The sequence below is a fragment of the Silurus meridionalis genome, chromosome 15, assembly GCF_014805685.1.
Source record: "Silurus meridionalis isolate SWU-2019-XX chromosome 15, ASM1480568v1, whole genome shotgun sequence".
In the NCBI taxonomy this organism is placed as follows: domain Eukaryota; kingdom Metazoa; phylum Chordata; class Actinopteri; order Siluriformes; family Siluridae; genus Silurus; species Silurus meridionalis.
Genome location: NC_060898.1, coordinates 10,421,184 through 10,439,798, shown reverse-complemented (window position 1 = coordinate 10,439,798; position 18,615 = coordinate 10,421,184). Strand labels below are relative to the sequence as shown.

General features: G+C 37.3%; 1 protein-coding gene across 1 annotated transcript; it reads right to left on the bottom strand.

Annotated features, from left to right (window-relative positions):
* Positions 1–1,544: 1,544 nt before the first annotated feature.
* Positions 1,545–17,293, bottom strand: rnf145b (ring finger protein 145b). Its single transcript, XM_046867359.1, has 11 exons — positions 17,103–17,293; positions 14,346–14,538; positions 12,332–12,440; positions 11,196–11,287; positions 8,781–9,016; positions 8,087–8,262; positions 7,270–7,410; positions 6,871–7,053; positions 5,640–5,787; positions 5,106–5,462; positions 1,545–3,254 (listed from the first exon to the last, which is right to left on the bottom strand). The coding sequence occupies exons 2-11, from the start codon at positions 14,527–14,529 to the stop codon at positions 2,904–2,906; spliced, it is 1,977 nt and encodes a 658-aa protein (XP_046723315.1). The 5' UTR covers positions 14,530–14,538; positions 17,103–17,293; the 3' UTR covers positions 1,545–2,903.
* Between the last annotated feature and the right edge of the window lie 1,322 nt (positions 17,294–18,615).

The following is an 18,615-nucleotide window of genomic DNA, read 5'->3' as shown; positions in this document are numbered from 1 at the left end:
ACAGCTGGATTTGTTCTGAAGTAATTAAAACCATTAAAAGTGAAATGAGGTGTGGCATTACAGTTTTTCTCAATTGCTAAAACACTAAACCCTATTGTTTGAACCAAATGCTCAGTTGCCTGAACCCACTGACTGAATCAATCACTCTTTTGGCAAAACCATAAGCACTTTTCACCTGTTTAGACACAACTTGCCAACACATTTTTATTGTGATGCACCCGTGCTGCATAATGGTGAGCACAGGTGACAAAAGTCAAACACAATTAAAGCACAAGTGTCACCACTTGAACACTACAACTCAAATAGGATCACACTTGTGGCTAATGATGTGAGGGAACAAATAAAGTAAGCCAGTTCAGAGAGCACTGGTTTGTGAGACCCTTCAATGGATAGAAATCAGAGAGGAAGAGTTCGTGTGAGAGAAGGTCAAGGTGGTCAGCGAAGACAATGAACAGTAATATCTGATGAAATCAGAGCTACTGTGATTGACCATGTTCTTGTCCATGGTATGAGCATGAGGGAGGATGGACAAAGGGTACAACCAAACATCAGTAGATTCACTGTGTCCACCATAATCCGAAGATTTAGAGAAGAGAACAGGTAATTACCTTTTTTTGACATTATAGTACAGTATGTAAATGTTGACAGCAATTACTGTATGACATACTATATACTGTACCACAGTATACTGTAAATAAATATATGTTTCAGAACATCACTGTACCAATGTACTGTAGTATTGTAATGGAGGGTTGGTCTAACTGTTTGTAGGCCTAGTATTCCATGTATATTTTTTGTAACTCCATGTTCTCTTTTTGTAGAATTAGGTAGGTTTTGTGTTCACAGTTTAGAGAAAAGGAGAGCAGCTTTCAAGAAATGTGTCTTAGCAATCGAGAAAAACTGTAAGCCTGGTCTTTGATCTGGAAATTGATTGGTTGCAAATGAGCAAATTTATAATGGTGTACTCTTAGGGGCTGATCACTTTACCAAACTAAGTATTTCAGTCATTCATTTTAATAATCGTCCAGAAATTAATCATTTACATTAAAATATTAAAATGTAACTTTTCTTAATTCTATTGTAGAAATTTTAAGTGATTAAGATTTAAGAACTTTTAAATCTTTAAGAAATCGAAATAAATGTGGTCATTTGTGGTGCAATAGAAAGTTAAGGACAATTTAAACAGTGTTTACAGAAATTATGGCAAAAGGAAGATTTAATGCAATTTTCACTTTGATAATGAGAGTTATAAAGTGTACCTACAGCAAAAAAAGATTTTTTTTTTTTTTTCCAGTGTGTAACGTGACAAAAGGTAAAGGTTTTCACAGGGTATGATGACTTCCTATAGGGACTATATATTAAAGGAACTATACCAATAAAAATACAACACAGACAATAAATGCTCAATCATCCCTGGTTCTATCCTGATCTGTTTGACTGGAGTTTCTCAAATCCAATGAGCAGATTATATAGTCCTATAGACCTCAGACTTCATCCCACCACTTTCGTTAGCAGTCATCAATAAATACAAATTCAAACAAAAATCCTTTTCGATTTTTTTATTTTTCTTCCAAAATGTGCAAAGTGAAGACATCAGTAACTATCAGTTACAGTTGGTGCTTTGTGTTCATACACTGTGCATGTATTCATATACACAAATTCAACAAATATCTTAATACTGTCAATCTGACATCAGTAAGCAGTAAAGCCCCATTCAGCAGCTTTAGGTTCAATCCCACTTCTACCTGTAGAGGGCATCAAAGTGTTCCCGCAAACCCAAAGGCCACATCATAATGGTTGCTACCGATTCAATACTGTTTGGCATATCAAACAAAGCTAAGTTTTAAAGTTTTTTTATTTTTATTTTTGTTTTAAGTATTTTAAAGTATAGGCATATATATATATATATATATATATATATATATATATATATATATATATATATATATATATATATATATATATATAGGTAGGTAGGTATATATGTGAACATTTGTACACATACATTCAAACAGCTGTAGCTCATGCTCACAAGGATTATATGCTGAAATGAACAGCGCTGACTTGGAAGCATAAATGAGTCATAGCAGGATGGCATGGTATCAAGCTACATAAAAAGGACATCCCACTACGAGAAGTCTACCTGCTCTTTCGGCAATTATTTAAAGCAGCGAGGCTCCTGGTGGATATGAAAGTAGCTAAGATGGCTCAAAAGCAGCTGACATAGTGCAATATTTCCAATATTAATTTCCAGTGCTTGCCTTGTTGTTAATACAAGCAAAAAACATTTTGTTAATGGTCAACCCTACAGATGTCCAAGCATCCAAGTTGAATGTTTCAGGTTGGGTGGGCAGTATCTTTCAAAATGTCATTTACATTAAAATATTGAAATGTATCTTTTCTTAATTCTATTGTAGAAATTTTAAGTGACTAAGTTAAGAATTTTTAGATCTTTAAGAAATCTTGAAATAAATGTGGATAATTTGTGGTGCAATAGAAAGTTAAAGACATTTGAACACAGTGTTTACAGAAATTATGGCAACTTAAAAAAAAAAAAAAAAAAAAAAACATTTTTTACAAAAGTCCACCCTCATGTAGAATTAAAGTTCAGTTAGAAATATTAACTAAAAACAATCTCACAAAAATGAAGACTCCCCAGTACCTCCCACGCCCTCCAAAATAACCCCCGATTCAATGGATTTATAACAGTCATGTTGTGTGAGTATGAAATTTGTGAGGAGAAACTGTCTTGTTTAGACCATTAACCACCAGGACTCAAGTAAGTCCTGTTATCATAGGACTTCAACATTGGCAGCATTACAGTGAAACCTGAAGAATCACTACTGAGAAACTCACAGAGCACAGCTCTGCTCATGGGGTGGAGAGACACTTGCTTCCAGGTTTTATTTAACCACGTCAGAATCACATTTGCAGGTATCTTCTTGAATCATGCGACTTTTAAGCTCTGGCTCAGATGAACTTTGAAGACATGAGTGGGTTTCAACGTTTGCGGAGGTCTCTCCAGCTTGTGTTAAATCTTGTACAGCCTCTAAACCTTGACATGTTACCTGTTCTGGATTTGGATTGGCTGGTGATATATCAGGAGGTGCTGAGACAGGAGTGCTGGTGGGTGGTGATTGGCTCTTGAGAGGACCATGGCAAAGGGGGCAGGATTCCTGCACATACAGCCATTTTTTCAGGCAGCCCGCATGGAAAAAGTGACCGCAAGGTGTGATGACTGCTGACTTCATGTCCTACACACAAAAGAAAAAGATCAAATTCAAACACACAATTTTAAATGAAATTATATCTTGTGACTGCAGCACTAATAAATTTAAAACACACCATATCGAGTGTATCACACTTTCTCTCAATTGCTATTTTCTCAGCATTAAGAAATGGAACCATAGTGAAGCCAGACAGGAATCTTGGTAATTGTGGGATTCTGTGGTAAATGGTCTAACAGATTAACATACAGTGAGGAAAATAAGTATTTGAACACCCTGCTATTTTGCAAGTTCTCCCACTTAGAAATCATGGAGGGGTCTGAAATTGTCATCGTAGGTGCATGTCCACTGTGAGAGACATAATCTAAAAAAAAAAAAAATCCAGAAATCACAATATATGATTTTTTAACTATTTATTTGTATGATACAGCTGTAAATAAGTATTTAAACACCTGAGAAAGTCAATGTTAATATTTGGTACAGTAGCCTTTGTTTGCAATTACAGAGGTCAAAGGTTTCCTGTAGTTTTTCACCAGGTTTGCACACACTGCAGGAGGGATTTTGGCCCACTCCTCCACACAGATCTTCTCTAGATCAGTCAGGTTTCTGGCCTGTCGCTGAGAAACACGGAGTTTGAGCTCCTTCCAAAGATTCTCTATTGGGTTTAGGTCTGGAATCTGGCTAGGCCACACCAGAACCTTGATATGCTTCTTACAGAGCCACTCCTTGGTTATCCTGGCTGTGTGCTTCGGGTCATTGTCATGTTGGAAGACCCAGCCTCGACCCATCTTCAATGCTCTAACTGAGGGAAGGAGGTTGTTCCCCAAAATCTCGCAATACATGGCCCCTGTCATCCTCTCCTTAATACAGTGTAGTCGCCCTGTCCCATGTGCAGAAAAACACCCCCATGCTTCACAGTAGGGATGGTGTTCTTGAGATGGTACTCATCATTCTTCTTCCTCCAAACACGTTTAGTGGAATTATGACCCAAAAGTTCTATTTTGGTCTCATCTGACCACATGACTTTCTCCCATGACTCCTCTGGATCATCCAAATGGTCATTGGCAAACTTAAGACGTGCCTGGACATGTGCTGGTTTAAGCAGGGGAACCGTCCGTGCCATGCATGATTTCAAACCATGACGTCTTAGTGTACTTCCAACAGTAACCTTGGAAACGGTGGTCCCAGCTCTTTTCAGGTCATTGACCACTTCCTCCCGTGTAGTTCTGGGCTGATTTCTCACCTTCCTTAGGATCATTGAGACCCCACGAGGTAAGATCTTGCATGAAACCCCAGTCCGAGGGAGATTGACAGTCATGTTTAGCTTCTTCCATTTTTTAATGATTGCTCCAACAGTGGACCTTTTTTCACCAAGCTGCTTGGCAATTTCCCCATAGCCCTTTCCAGCCTTGTGGAGGTGTACAATTTTGTCTCTAGTGTCTTTGGACAGCTCTTTGGTCTTGGCCATGTTAGTAGTTGGATTCTTACTGATTGTATGGGGTGGACAGGTGTCTTGATGCAGCTAACGACCTCAAACAGGTGCATCTAATTTAGGATAATAACTGTAGTGGAGGTGGACATTTTAAAGGCAGACTAACAGGTCTTTGAGGGTCAGAATTCTAGCTGATAGACAGGTGTTCAAATACTTATTTGCAGCTGTATCATACAAATAAATAGTTTAAAAAATCATACATTGTGATTTCTGGATTTTTTTTTTTTTAGATTATCTCTCAATTTCAGACCCCTCCATGATTTCTGAGTGGGAGAACTTGCAAAATAGCAGGGTGTTCAAATACTTATTTTCCTCACTGTATGCATGTTTGGCCAAGAACCCCGAATGACAAATCCACCCTCACAAACACATTCCTGCACACGCACCTGATAGCAGATGGCACAGATGTCATTATACTGCTGTAATTGCAGTGCTGAGGCCATGGGCAAGCTCTGAATCTTGTGTACAGCATCACGACGCAACAGGAAACTCTGCCAGCCAAGCTGTGCTCGCAGCCACACATTGTAGTAGGCATGAAGCAGAATGATGGTGGAACCCATTACGCTCCACTGTCCAAAAAGCGTCTCACACACGCCATAGGCCACAACGAAGAGTGCCACCACAAACTCCAGCAGTCTATACGTCCCATTCACGAAATACATGACCTCATCCATGTTCTCAACTGGAGCCTTGCGCAGTTCCTCCACCATGAAGAGAACATAGATCAGCAGTGTTCCAAGGACCTGCAGGAGACTTGATGCTTTAGAAAAGTGTGCAAATTCATGGTGGTGTCATGCACTTAAAATTAAAAGACTTGATGACCATGTATTCAAAACATAACATTTACTTTAATTATTGGTGGATAATCTGCATGTATCTCTTGCCAAGGTGTAAAACAAAAACAAAATGAGTATGTTTACCTGCAGTGAAGTAAGGATGCTGGAGGAGATGATAATAAGCAACCAGAAGTCCATATGAAAAAACTGGCAGATCATGTACACCATGTATGCAGGAAAAATCAGCAGGAACAAACACAGGCTCACTGCTCGGAAGTGTTTCCACAGACTCCTACAATAGACACAGGTTACAAAAATAATCCAGGTTCATTATAACATCATCATCACCACAACATCATCAAGGACTCTTCACACTCTCAGTCACAAACTGTTAAACCTCCTTCTATTAATAGAAACAGGATACAGGAACATACGCACCAGAACCAGCAGGTTCGGGGACAGCTTTTTTCCATCCACCATCACCCTACTGAACTCTACTTTACACCGTTAGATCACTGTATAAACACTGTATATAACTTCTGTACAAACTACATAATTGTATTTTTTAATTCTCCTCATTCTCTACACATAATCTATATATACACCTTACTGCACATCCTGCCTAATATTTCACATCCATATGTATATAGTGGACTTATTTATTCATCTTGCACATTTTTTTTCAATGCTAAAGTCTTATTACCTTCTACTTGTACCTTTACAACAGTGTTTACACATTTTTCACTGCCATAACCATTGAGTTGTACTTTTGAACAATGTCTACACATCTCTCTCTCTCTCTCTCTCTCTCTCTCTCTCCATCTAAGTAGAGCCCAATGCCAAAAAAGTGAATGAGGAGGACACCAAAGGCAAGTCCAGTCTTTCTTTTACTTATTTTAAGCCTCAAATTCCCTTACAATTTACTTCCAAACAGGTTAGAAATCTAAAAAAAAAAAAAAGGAAAAAAAAAAACTTTCAGACATTTGACCTCACCCCTGTTTTGCAGCAAATATAACATCAAGCATTGTTTTTTCCTTCCCTCAATTAATTTTATTTTGAATCAATGGCTATTCTTATTTAAAATTCCTTTTTAAAGAAGCATTTAATTAATTACACCGAAAAAAGCCATACACAACAGCAATACCAGATTTCTAGCACAATAAGTAACAGAGAATAGCCAGGTGTCCTCTGGCTGAAACATCAGATAGGGAAAAAAACAAAAAACAATAAAATACAATGTAACATTCCCCACTATATTTAGAATTCACTGAAAATGTTGACACAATAACATGGCAGTACCAATCATATAATATATAAAGTAGTGTGTGTGTGTGTGTGTGTGTGTGTGTGTGTGTGTGTAAGAGAAGGTGCTCACTTGTCCCTGGAGGCCCCCAGTGCCAGCACTATGGGGTCAGCAATTTCCAGCATAGATTGCAAAATAGAGGCCACAACAATAAATAGGATTATGCTCAGAAGAAACGCCCGGTGGATCACCTGCAGCTCAATTAGACCTGTCTGAACAGACAGAATCAGCAAAGTGATTCCTTCTGTCATTCCCCTGAGAACAAAGAATAAGAGAGAGAATCAATAGCCTGTAAGGCACCAAAATCCATTTACATTACTGTTAGTTTTTATCATGCCCAAACAAAAACAATTACTTTCATAAAAACAAATTTTATAAATAAACAGAAATTCACACTATTAAGATATCTGTTCTAGATCTGTTAGCACAAGCTAAAAAAGTAGACTTACCACATATAGAGGAAAAACTGACCTGTGCATGGCATTGTCATTCATGAAGGCTCTGTAGCCTTGTAGGTAGAACTTGCAGAGTGTGAGGACGCCCAGCGCCACAAAAGACACAGTGAAGACCAGCCCCAACAGTGAGTATGGAGAACAGCAGCACTCTGCAATGCTGCACACATTCAGAGAAATTTACACCCACAGGCCGCAAAACAATTCTTACATTTTCCTGAACCATAGTGTGCTTTATCTAAATAACCTTAAATAAATACTATACACACACACCTTAATATACCTTTATCTAGACACTTTTTTATTATTTTTTTTAAGTGCTTGAAATGTTAACTCAAACATCTATTTTACTGTACTGTATGAATCACTCTAAATATTTCAGAACCTCTAAAGTCTTTTGGACCTTTTAATGCAAGACTTTGAATAACCTGAATAAACAGCAGCTTGGGAGATCTGGGTTTTGGGGTTAAACAACCAAAATAATCAGTGCAAGATGCAGTCTAGTTAAAGAGTGAGTAGAAGAACCCTTTTAATGACAAAATATCAGGCTGCAGCGTTGGACCAATTAGGGTGTTTAGTGGCAAGTCTGCTAAATGTGATAACTGTTCAATAAAAAAAGTTTTGGTTAAAAAGAGTATAATTGAGCCACTTTTTCTAAAACCAACATAAAGTTCCCTAGGCAGAGTATTTTCGATATAAAAAACAAAACAAAAGAGCATCTGTCGGGAGATAGCAAGTTCCCGACAAGGTCACAGCCATCTGTGGCCTGGTGTCTAAAGAAACCTAGAGCCCACTGCACTAATGTGGAAAAACACAAATAGCTTTTGCTTTCAAACCTGGTAAGAAAGAGGAAAAGCAATCTCTCGCGTGAGGGAGGCTGGTCCCTTGTGCTGAAGTATGTGTAGATCTGCAGCGTGAATAGCACCAACCAGAAGCACATAAAGAGCATTGGCAAAATGAGCTGATTCCATAAAGACATGCCCAGAGCCAGTAGCCCATACACCTCCACCACCTAAAAAGAGAGAGGTAAGGGAGAGAGCGAGTGAATGAGTGAGTCACAATTTCGACATTTTTAATCACTATATTTCCATACTCTTAGCTGTCACTTCAATGCCTGTAAAGATGCTCATTTATGCAGTTATCAAATCAGTCAATCATGTGGCAGCAGCATAATGCTTTAAATCATGTAAACAAAGCCTCAGATAACACTCACATTAAACATCAGAATAAGGATAAATAATCAATATCTATGACTTGGAACCCCGACATGGTTGTTGATGCAAGATGGGTTGGTTTCAGCATTTTAGAAACTGCTAATCTCCTGCGAATTACACACTGTAACTTGAGAGTCAGATTAACTGAAGCACTTATTGTACTGATGTCACATGATTGGCTAATTGGATGTCTGTATTGTGTTTCTAATAAAACAAACTGTTAGTGTATATTTTAAACAAAGCAATACAGACATTACAGGACAAGAGGTTACTAGAAAAGATTGCGAAAGCATTTGTATGCTGCTGTAAGTGGTACCTGTGTAAGTTCCCTGTAGGCATTCTTTGCCAGGTTGTAGGGCACCAGTAGGTTAGATGCAAGGAAGTAGAGCACCTCAAGCCCAGTGAAGATCATGGCAAAACGGTTAATAAAAACAATAGTTTCCAAAGGAACAAGGCACAGACGGGCCACCAGGGGAAGCAGGTGAGCAGAGAACAACCAGATCTGTTTAGTCTGCATCACGCAAGAGCACAGTGTGCATACCACTAGCTGACCTGTTAAAAAATGATAGCGATAAATTATTTATTTATATACCACTCCTTTTGTAATTTTTGAAAAGTGTTCATTAAACAGCAAAGATGTGGGGCAAAATGTGCTTTCCTTCTTACTTCATCGGGTCTACTTATCATGAAATGAATGCCATTTGTAGGCAAATAGGATTGATAAGAAACAAGTGAAATAGCACATTATCAAAGAAGTTAAATGATATTGTAAAGTACATCTCCGACAGGAATGAACTAAAAACACAGAGTATGTATAGATTTACCAGTACAAATTTTGGATAACTCCCTAAACTTCAGACTTGCTTTTGCTGAAGACTGGCTTCAGAATCCTCTACTGCACTACAGCATTACTTTACAATTGACTAAACTTTTTTTGGACATTAATCTATACAGAATTGCTAATAAAGAAAAAAAATAACATTTTGCAAACTTATTAAAAACCAAAAAACTGAAAGCTCTTATAGACATGAATTCAGACCCTTGGTTAAGGCACTCCAAAATGAGCTCAGGTGCATTGAATTTAAAAAGTATCTAGAACTTGACTGGAGTCTACCAGGGGCACCTGCAATTGATGGGATCTGATACAGGTGCCCTAACACAATCAAAGTGTGTTGAGACCTACACTATATGGACAGAGGTATTGGGACACCTGACTTTCCCAGCCATATGTGGTTCTTTCACAAACTGTTATTGCAAAGCTGAATACACACAATTTTACAGGACATCTTTGGATTTAGTAACATGAAATTTTCCCTCCATTTTAACTAGGAAACCGAAACCTGTTCCAGCATGACAATTCCCCTGTGCACAAAGCAAACTCCATGAAGATATGGTTTGCATGGGTTGGAATGCAGTATCTCCTCACCTCAACCCTATTGAATGCCTTTGGGATGAATTGGAATGCTGTTTGCTCCCCAGACCTCCTCACCTTATCAGTACCTGACTTTACTAACACCCTTGTGGCTGCATGAGCACAAATCTACACAAGCACACTCCTAAATCTATTGGAACATTTTCCCACAAGTGTATAGGGAATTATAAGAGCAAATTGGGATTTAATGTGGAATGCGATGCTGAAAAAGCAGATACCATACTTATGACCTGCAAACTTGTCAATAAAGTGTAGATGTGAAAAATAGTATAAAACAGATTCAGTAACCAGGCTAAAGGCTTGGTCATGGAGGTGACCAAAAGTCCAAAACCTGCTTTAATACATGATTTATGCTGTAATTGCTGCCAAAATGCTTCTCCGAAATGCTTAAATAATGACCTGATTTATAAACTAAATATGTGAAGAACTGTTAATTTTTAATGAATCAGCTGCATTTTGCTTTATTTTGTGTATACTAATGCACAAAATTCCACTTCATTCTGATTTACATACAATCTATAATACAACATGGCATGCAATCTCATTAAAATTTTCTGAACTATATTTCTACACAAAATAGAAAGGAAAACTTCAATCTTGCCAAATACAACAAAACGTAAATTATAAATAAATAATTAACAAACAAACAGGCATTTTTCCTAAACCAGCACAACTCCTTTGAATGAGTGACTTGCCTAGATTGTAGATCTGTTGATCCATTAGCATTAATATACTTTGTATGAATTGAGTAGTTTAGGTTGTTTGTTTCTCAAAATATTATTTAATAAAAAAATAGAAACAATGAAATTGCAAGTGTTAAACTAGCTGTATAAGTTTTTTTACACAGAAAAGTTTTTTTTAATCATAATTATTATTATTTTTTTTTTTTTAAAGCTACTTAACTGATTCAATAACTCAAATTCAACTCAAGACCCAACCAATGGCCACTGAGGTGACTAACATAATTCCACATGTTACTTTGAACAAGAAAATGAGACAATTCCTCCTCACTTTCAGACAGCTCAGTGATTTGGCACTTGCTGTTTTGTTCACAGGCAGTCTATTCAGAGTGAAATCTAAGTTCCTTCCTTTTAGCTTTCATGTATTACTGTGGTTAACCTTTTGAACCAGGAATGAGAATTGAAAGCATCTTATTTGAAACCCATTGCTAACACCTCCTACCATCTAGAATGGTGCAACACATCAACAAATGCCCCAGAAATTATATAAGTACTAAAAGCCCTGAAACATTAGCTACATTTTATTATGTCATCTGGTGGAACAAATGTGAATTTTTACCAATTAGAGCTGTAGTGAATCGGTTCATGGAGAGTGGGTCCAGGTACAGTGGTCCTTCATAGCCAGAGTCCAGTTCACTACGAACATAATCCCTGCAAACACCACAATGACATGTAAGTAAGTTTATATATTATTGCATATTAGTTTATCCCTAATGAGCAAGCCAGTGGTGACATTGTCAAGGACACACTCCCTGAAACTTTCCACTGTCCTGGGAAGGATTTCCACAATATTTTGTTGTGTGCCTGTGGGAATTTTTGCCAATTCATCCAGTAGAACATTTTTGATGTCAAACATTTGTGTGAGATGATCGGGTTTAGCTCACAGTCTCAATTCCACTTTATCTTAAAGGTGTTTGATGTGGGATGAGGTCAGGGCTCTGTGCAGACAAGACAATTCAAGTTCTTCCAAACCAAACTCATCCAACCATGTCTTTATGGACCTTGCTTGGCAAAGAACTTAGTGATGTGAGGCTTGCAGCTACCCGGTCACAGAAACCCATCCCATGAAGCTCAAGCCACAACAGCTTTTGTTCTTATGTGCTTGTTATTAATGCCAGTTGAAGTTGAATCATCTGCTTCATGGCTGAGTTGCTGCTGCTCCTAAATGCGTTTAGTTTCCAATAATACCACTTACAGATGACTGTGGAATATCTAGCAAGGATGAAACTTCTCAAACTGACTAATAGCAAAGGTGGCTTCCAATCACAGAACCCAAGCTTTTTACAAATGCTTGAAAATGCAGACTACATGGCTGGGTACATGAATTTATGTCTTATTGAATAATTCAATAATTTAGTGGTGTGTCCAAATACTTTCGCAAATAACGTAGGTATTTTTTTAGCTTCGTAATCAACTATTCAATTATGTTAAATGAATGTAGAATTTCATACAAAGCTTTTAGATTATTTGTTTATTATGCACATAATAAAAGAAGGTAAGAAAGTAAAAGGAAGGAAACTCACTGTCAGTCCTGATAGCCAATATTTATTAAAATCTTTTAAGTGGTTATTGCTAGTTTAAAAAATTGGACCTGTGACTGATCAAGGCAAGATCTCAGCAACATCCACTGCAAATTATTCCTTATATAGTTTCACTCAACCAGTGCTAGTGGTTCTTCAGTGTTTGTGGACATACCTAGAGAGCTGGTGCCCAGCAAATAGGAGCAGAGCAGTGAGCACACACAGATAGAGGCGCACCAAATGCTGGCGTGGCAAAGTCAGCAAGACCAAGCTGAGAATGTAGCCTGTGGTGAGAGGGGGGGAGAGAAGAAAGAAAAAAAAGAAAAAAGAAAAAGAAAGAATAAAAAAAATGAATAATAATAATAATAATAAAACAAAAAAAAACAAACAAACAAAAAACACAAACAAACAATAAAAACCAATATATGTTTAGGCACCTGCTTGTGTATTTGCTTTCACTACTATTTAGAGTTCTATCTATCTATCTATCTATCTATCTATCTATCTATCTATCTATCTATCGATCTATCTATCTATCTATCTATCTATCGATCGATCAAAGTTTTATTAGCTTACACTGTCATGCAGCCTACAACAAGGGACCTAAAAATTCCTATTATCAAAATCCATCAATAAAATGAAACAATCAATGAAAAAAATCATTTCTGTTAACGGAATGTAAATAACACAAAAGAGAAAAACAAAAACTACAACTTCTTGTCCAAGTATAAGAGCTCAATGGCACAGCAGTGAATTAAAAGAAAGCAGTGGTGCACTAATGGAGTATGCCCACCTGCATCCTATAGTATATTAGGTCCAGCATGTACTGCAAGTTGTAACAAGCATACTGTATTACGTTTTGGTGACATTATCACACATATGACAAAGTAAAGTTTAATAAACTTCATAAGCATATTAACCCACAAGTAGGGCTGAAACAATTCCTCGAGTAACGCAAGTAATTCGATTACAAAAATTAATTGAGGCAATTAATTGAGAGTGTAAGTATAACATTTGAGAGAGAATGAGAGTAAGTTTTTGGAGTTGTATTGTTAGCGAGTCTTCAACCAGCAGTAATTTAGGCTACATGTAGGCTCAGGGAGCAAAACCTGCTAACAAGTGCACTGATTGAAAAGGATTGTGTTGTTCAATACATTTTTTTATTAAATTATTAGATTTTATGAGATGAAGAGAAAAATAAATAAATAAGTAAAAATCGGCATCATCGGCCATCGGCTGCTGTGATTTCTAAAATATTTCGGCCAGCGAAGAACCCATCAGTCGACCTCTAATAAAACCCTGAAATAGGGTTTTATTTAGTTATAATAAGCAAAACATTTAATTAATAAGCAAAACATCCATTTGTTTTATCTGATTAATTAGGAAAAATAATCGTCCGATTAATCGATTATCAAAACAAACCTTAGTTGCAGCCCTGATTAACATGGTTGAACAATAATAATAATGATAATAATAATAGCAAATATTGTAGGAAGTAATCATCTGCAGATTCCATGTACCATTTGGAAAAGCAGTGACAGGTTCATGTTGTGTGATGTGTGTTGTGTGTTGTGTGATGGGTTCTGAAGGAACGTTGTCTCATTTTCACTGTGTACTGTGCATCGCTGTGTATGGTAGACATGACAATAAAAGCATCTTGGCTTGACCCGATTATGCTAAAATATGCCATATTTTTAAGCCTGCCATGATTAAATGTTCCAATACACATTAGCACCATTCCTCATTTAAACTTGTCCTGTTCCCTCAGACTTGTCCTGAGCGTTCCATTTAGGTTGCATGCAAAATCCATAAAACCAAACAAAGGTTACAGGTACTGGCAAATAATAAACTCTACCAGACTAGAACTGATAGATTTATGTCTGCATGTGGCAAGCATTTGCATTCCCAAATTTAATTAAACTTAGTAAAGCAAATTCACCCCAAAGAGTTTGAACAAAGAACTGAATTTCCATACACCCCTACAATAAGGCTCTTGTCTTTTTCTCAGTCTTGTATAATTTTCTCAGTCATGAGTATTTCTCTTTAAGACTATTTTAATCATGTTAATACAACTTTACACTAGAACTAATGTGACACACAGGACAGCCTATTCAGAATGTACAGCAGTTACAACTTCCACCATATATCAACAAAATAATTTCACAGCATCGGTGTGCCATGGTACGTACCCAAATAGTTTAGGTACAGAGCCAGGTACTTATACTGAAAGAGGGGGTTGTTATTCAGACTGCTCCTCTGAATCTTCTGGAAAAAGGAGCTAACATCCCAGCGGTACAGCACCTCCAGCAACATGATGCTGGGCACCCGGAGGCCCACATTCAGCACAGCCTCCACACGCTCCCACACTGCCATTGCCACTAGCTGAAGGAGAGAGATAGAGGGAGGGAGGGAGAGAGAGAATGAGAACAACTTAATATGCAAGATAATTCTAATCATAGGGCCACAAAATACCAAGCATGCAGGTATTGAAAAATGTGCGCTAGCCATGACGAACTGAATCCAACCCTGCATTATGTTGCTTCTTACATAAGAAAGTGCATTTAAAAACATTGCAAAGGTACAGCTGACATTCAGCATGCATAAAGATCCATTCTACACCGATTAACAAGCAACATACTCACAGAATGAGTCTGGCAACTGTTTTCTCAGTAAGGGACAAGATGTATTTAAATCTGATTATCCCATATATATAATGCTCATTATTTACAAACCACCCAAACTTAAAGATTTAAAAGCAAAACAATAAAGCTATATTAATAAAAATAATAATAAAATTTTAAGTCAATGGACAATTGTAACATAAATAAAGGTTTGTACAAGTCCAACTGTATTCCGTTGGCTTGTTCCATCACGTATGCAGTAACAAAAAAGTTTTAACTCATAAGTTTTTTATCTAATCTAATCTAATGAAAGACCTCTTTGGCTTTGATGGTGGTGATGATGATAAATTGGTCCTGTACAGGACATGTCTTGTATAAGTCAATGAGCAAAAGACTTCACAAATGCAGCACATTTCTAATTCGCTGATATACGCAGTAAATATGGATTTGAAATGCAGTGTACAGGAACAATTTAATGCCTCAAATCTGTCAGTGACATGATAATCTATAGCACAATGAATGTTCTAAAGCTGTCATGGTGAGTTATTTTACATTTTTTATTAAAGATCTCAGTCAGTAGTCATTTATTTTTGATTCTCTAGTCATTTTAATATTCAGCATTTATTAGATATGATGTTGCTTTTTTTTAAAGGGGTTGAGCCTATACACATGTACATCCTCGGCTGGGGCACCAGCTTATAGTTTTTTCTCAGTTGCTTTGGCACGTTTCTCAGATCTGAAATGAAATCCTCAAAACTATTTGTTCAACCTCCACATCGTTTAGTCATTTGAGCTCTTCATAAGAACATTTATTGTTGATTTGGTCAAATTGCAAATGCTTTGGTACATTCATTTAATTGATTGTGTACAACTGTCTGCTGTTTTCTACATTATCAGTTGTTTATGTCATCTTGATCAAAATATATTGTACTTTTTTCACATGAATGGTCTTAACCCCATTCATTGAATGCAAAATGGTTGAACCAGATGTCATCTGTAATCTAAAATTTCTATGAAACTTTTATTTGCAAATGTGACATGAATTGGGCAGATGAATCTTGAATGGCACTAATGAAGGACAGTGTATGGCATCAGATCAACCAGTTCTCTAAAACAAGTCAAAGGTGAATCTTGTGAACATTCAATTGAAGAGTACAGTTCTGAAAATGGATGAACAAATGAAAAATAAATGAACACAGTAAAAGCGTGAATCCTGCCCGGTCTCTTGCAATCAATATAAATAAAATATGCAAATCAAATAAATTAATGTTTGCTGGTGAAATTCATAGATGGCGTTCAGAAGGAAATGAAATGTGCATTTTTAATCATTGTAACCCAAACCGTAGTTTATATCAAGAAATACTGAAACTGCGTGCAGTCATACTGACAACACGACTAAACATGATGATGATCCTGTTTATGAACAATGATAAAATGAACTTTTTATTCAGATGGGAATGAGATGTTCAATGACACAAATGCTTACTTTTGAGCGATGAACTAAGGATTTTTAGAAAGGTACAGGCTTTTGCTAGAAATCCAGTGTATTGTGCTGGTTCTACAAATTGTTTTTGAGAAATGCACTTACTGGTTTGCAAATATTAAGGATGATTCGAGAAATGCTCCAAAGCAGCTGAGAAAAACTGTAACGCCTTCATACTGACTTAATGAAAAGTAACAGGTTTACAGGTTAACAACTATTCAAAACCTGCAAAACTTGTAAATGAAGCACATTGTTTATATATCTGATATGTTCGCTGTAATTTCTTGTGTCGTTTCCACACTATTAAGAAAAGATTGTTTAAGGCTGTAATAAGCGCTTCCTAATCGCCCCGTGTCCGCCATCGTGAACTATAGTAACCCCACGAATTCAAAATTAAGTCTCTGGACAAAGCATACTGGAAGTAATTAAAAGAAGCACAAACAAATGCGGTATAAAAAAAAAGAATCACCGGGAATATCGTGGGAAGATTATACTTGAAAACATGCGACAAGTTTTAAGAGTTTCGGTTGTAATAAAGCTGCCCGGAGGCGGGGTAATATTAGCTAGCTAAGCAACTCAGCATCTATACCAAACTGTTACTGTGGATAATGTTTGTTCTCACGTTACTAAATTGTAAAGTCTGACATCTATAGTAATACTCTGTCCTGAGAATCCCTGAAAGTCAAGCAGCACGTTAAAACCAAGTAGCTTCCCAGTTCTGCTTTGGTTTAGTTTCAAACAGAGTGGCTGTTAGCTTAGCTGAACCCACCCCAGCTAGCAGCGTTGTATATAGTAATATGTTCCGTATAAACACTGCCTCTACTGACAACCTGAACACTTACATGATATCAGTTTACTTTGTCACTGTCCAGCACAATCTTCTTGTATGTCTCCGTACAGACATACACCATTTTAACACTGTTTGTTCAGTGTTAATAGTCTATTATATCCAAGGGTTTTCCAAAAGACGATAAGATATATCAAGTCTCACTTATACCATCTGGCAGCCATTACAAACGTTCCTCTGCACTGCGCATGCTCTTGCATCAAGCGCCAGAACACGAGAAAAAAAAACAACCGCGCGATGGCGCAAATGTTTCACGACCATGAGTTTGTAAATAGACTGTGGTGAGACCTACGATGTTGTATGATTTAGAGACAGTGGCATTGAGTAAGAGACGGGAGGTGAAGCTGGAGGTAGCGGAGCTAAAGATGTTAAGGTTTTCGTTGGGAGTGACGAGGATAGACAGGATTATAAATGAGTTTATTAGAGGGACAGCGCATGTAGGACGTTTTGGAGACAAGGTGAGGGAAGCGAGATTGAGATGGTTTGGACATGTACAGAGGAGGGACATGGGGTATATCGGTAGGAGAATGCTGAGGATGGAGCCACTAGGAAGGAGGAAAAGAGGAAGACCAAGGGGGAGGTTTATGGATGTGGTGAGGGAAGACATGCAGGTAGTTGGTGTAAAAGAGGCAGATGTAGAGGACAGAGGGGAATGGAGACGGATGATCCACTGTGGCGACTCCTAATGGGAGAAACCGGAAGAAGAAGAGTTTGTAAATGAAACGAAATTAAACTAAATTATACGGAATTTTGACATAAAAAAACTATAAACTAAACTTTTTTTTCCTTTTAGAAATCTACAAGAATTATGTTTACAATGTCCTAAGCATGACTAATCAGATGACAGATGAGCAAGTTGGTCTGGCTTGCAAGCATAGCACTGAGTGCTGTTATTACAAAGACAACACATTGTTAATTTTGATGCTGGCAGTGTATTAGTGATGGACCTCTGTGACGGAATCTATTAAAACAGGAGTCCTAACTTGGGCCAGGATGTGGTGCATCTCTCTGTCAAACTGCTTTTGGACAATATCATATATGATTAGCTCAGGCAATGCTACTGGCTGCATGCACGACAACCCTGTGGACAAAGAGGCTCTAAAAAGTGAGGCATGCACCTTTTTTTTTTTTTTATAGGGAAGGCCTCGCATATTCCAGCAAGACATGGCTTCACATTGCAAGAGTCTGAGTGCTGAACTGACCTACCTGCATTTCAGGCCTTTCACCAACTGAAAATATTTGACACGTCATGTAACAATAAATATGACAAAGAAGGCCCAGAACTGTTAAGCAGATGTATACAAACTGTAAACGGTTTTTATTTACATTTTACATTATTGTAAATGTCACAAAAGTTCCTGAGTCTATTCCAGGGCACAATGAACAAACATTCATATACTCCTGGGGAAAGAAATGGCTCCCAGATGAAGAGCAAAAATGAAGGTTTTAATGCTCTTAACAACAGATCATTGTTTATAAATGAGCAAAAATTTAACAATTGAATTTCT

What these genes read in the sequence shown, in the direction of transcription:
- rnf145b (XM_046867359.1), bottom strand. Translation starts at nt 14,529, where the DNA reads ATGGCAGTGTGGGAGCGTGTGGAGGCTGTGCTGAATGTGGGCCTCCGG. An exon ending in GCTGGGCACCAGCTCTCTAG is followed by an intron (nt 11,288 to 12,331) that starts GTATGTCCACAA and finishes TGGTGTTTGCAG; the next exon opens with GGATTATGTTCGTAGTGAAC. An exon ending in GCATCCTTACTTCACTGCAG is followed by an intron (nt 5,463 to 5,639) that starts GTAAACATACTC and finishes AGTCTCCTGCAG; the next exon opens with GTCCTTGGAACACTGCTGAT.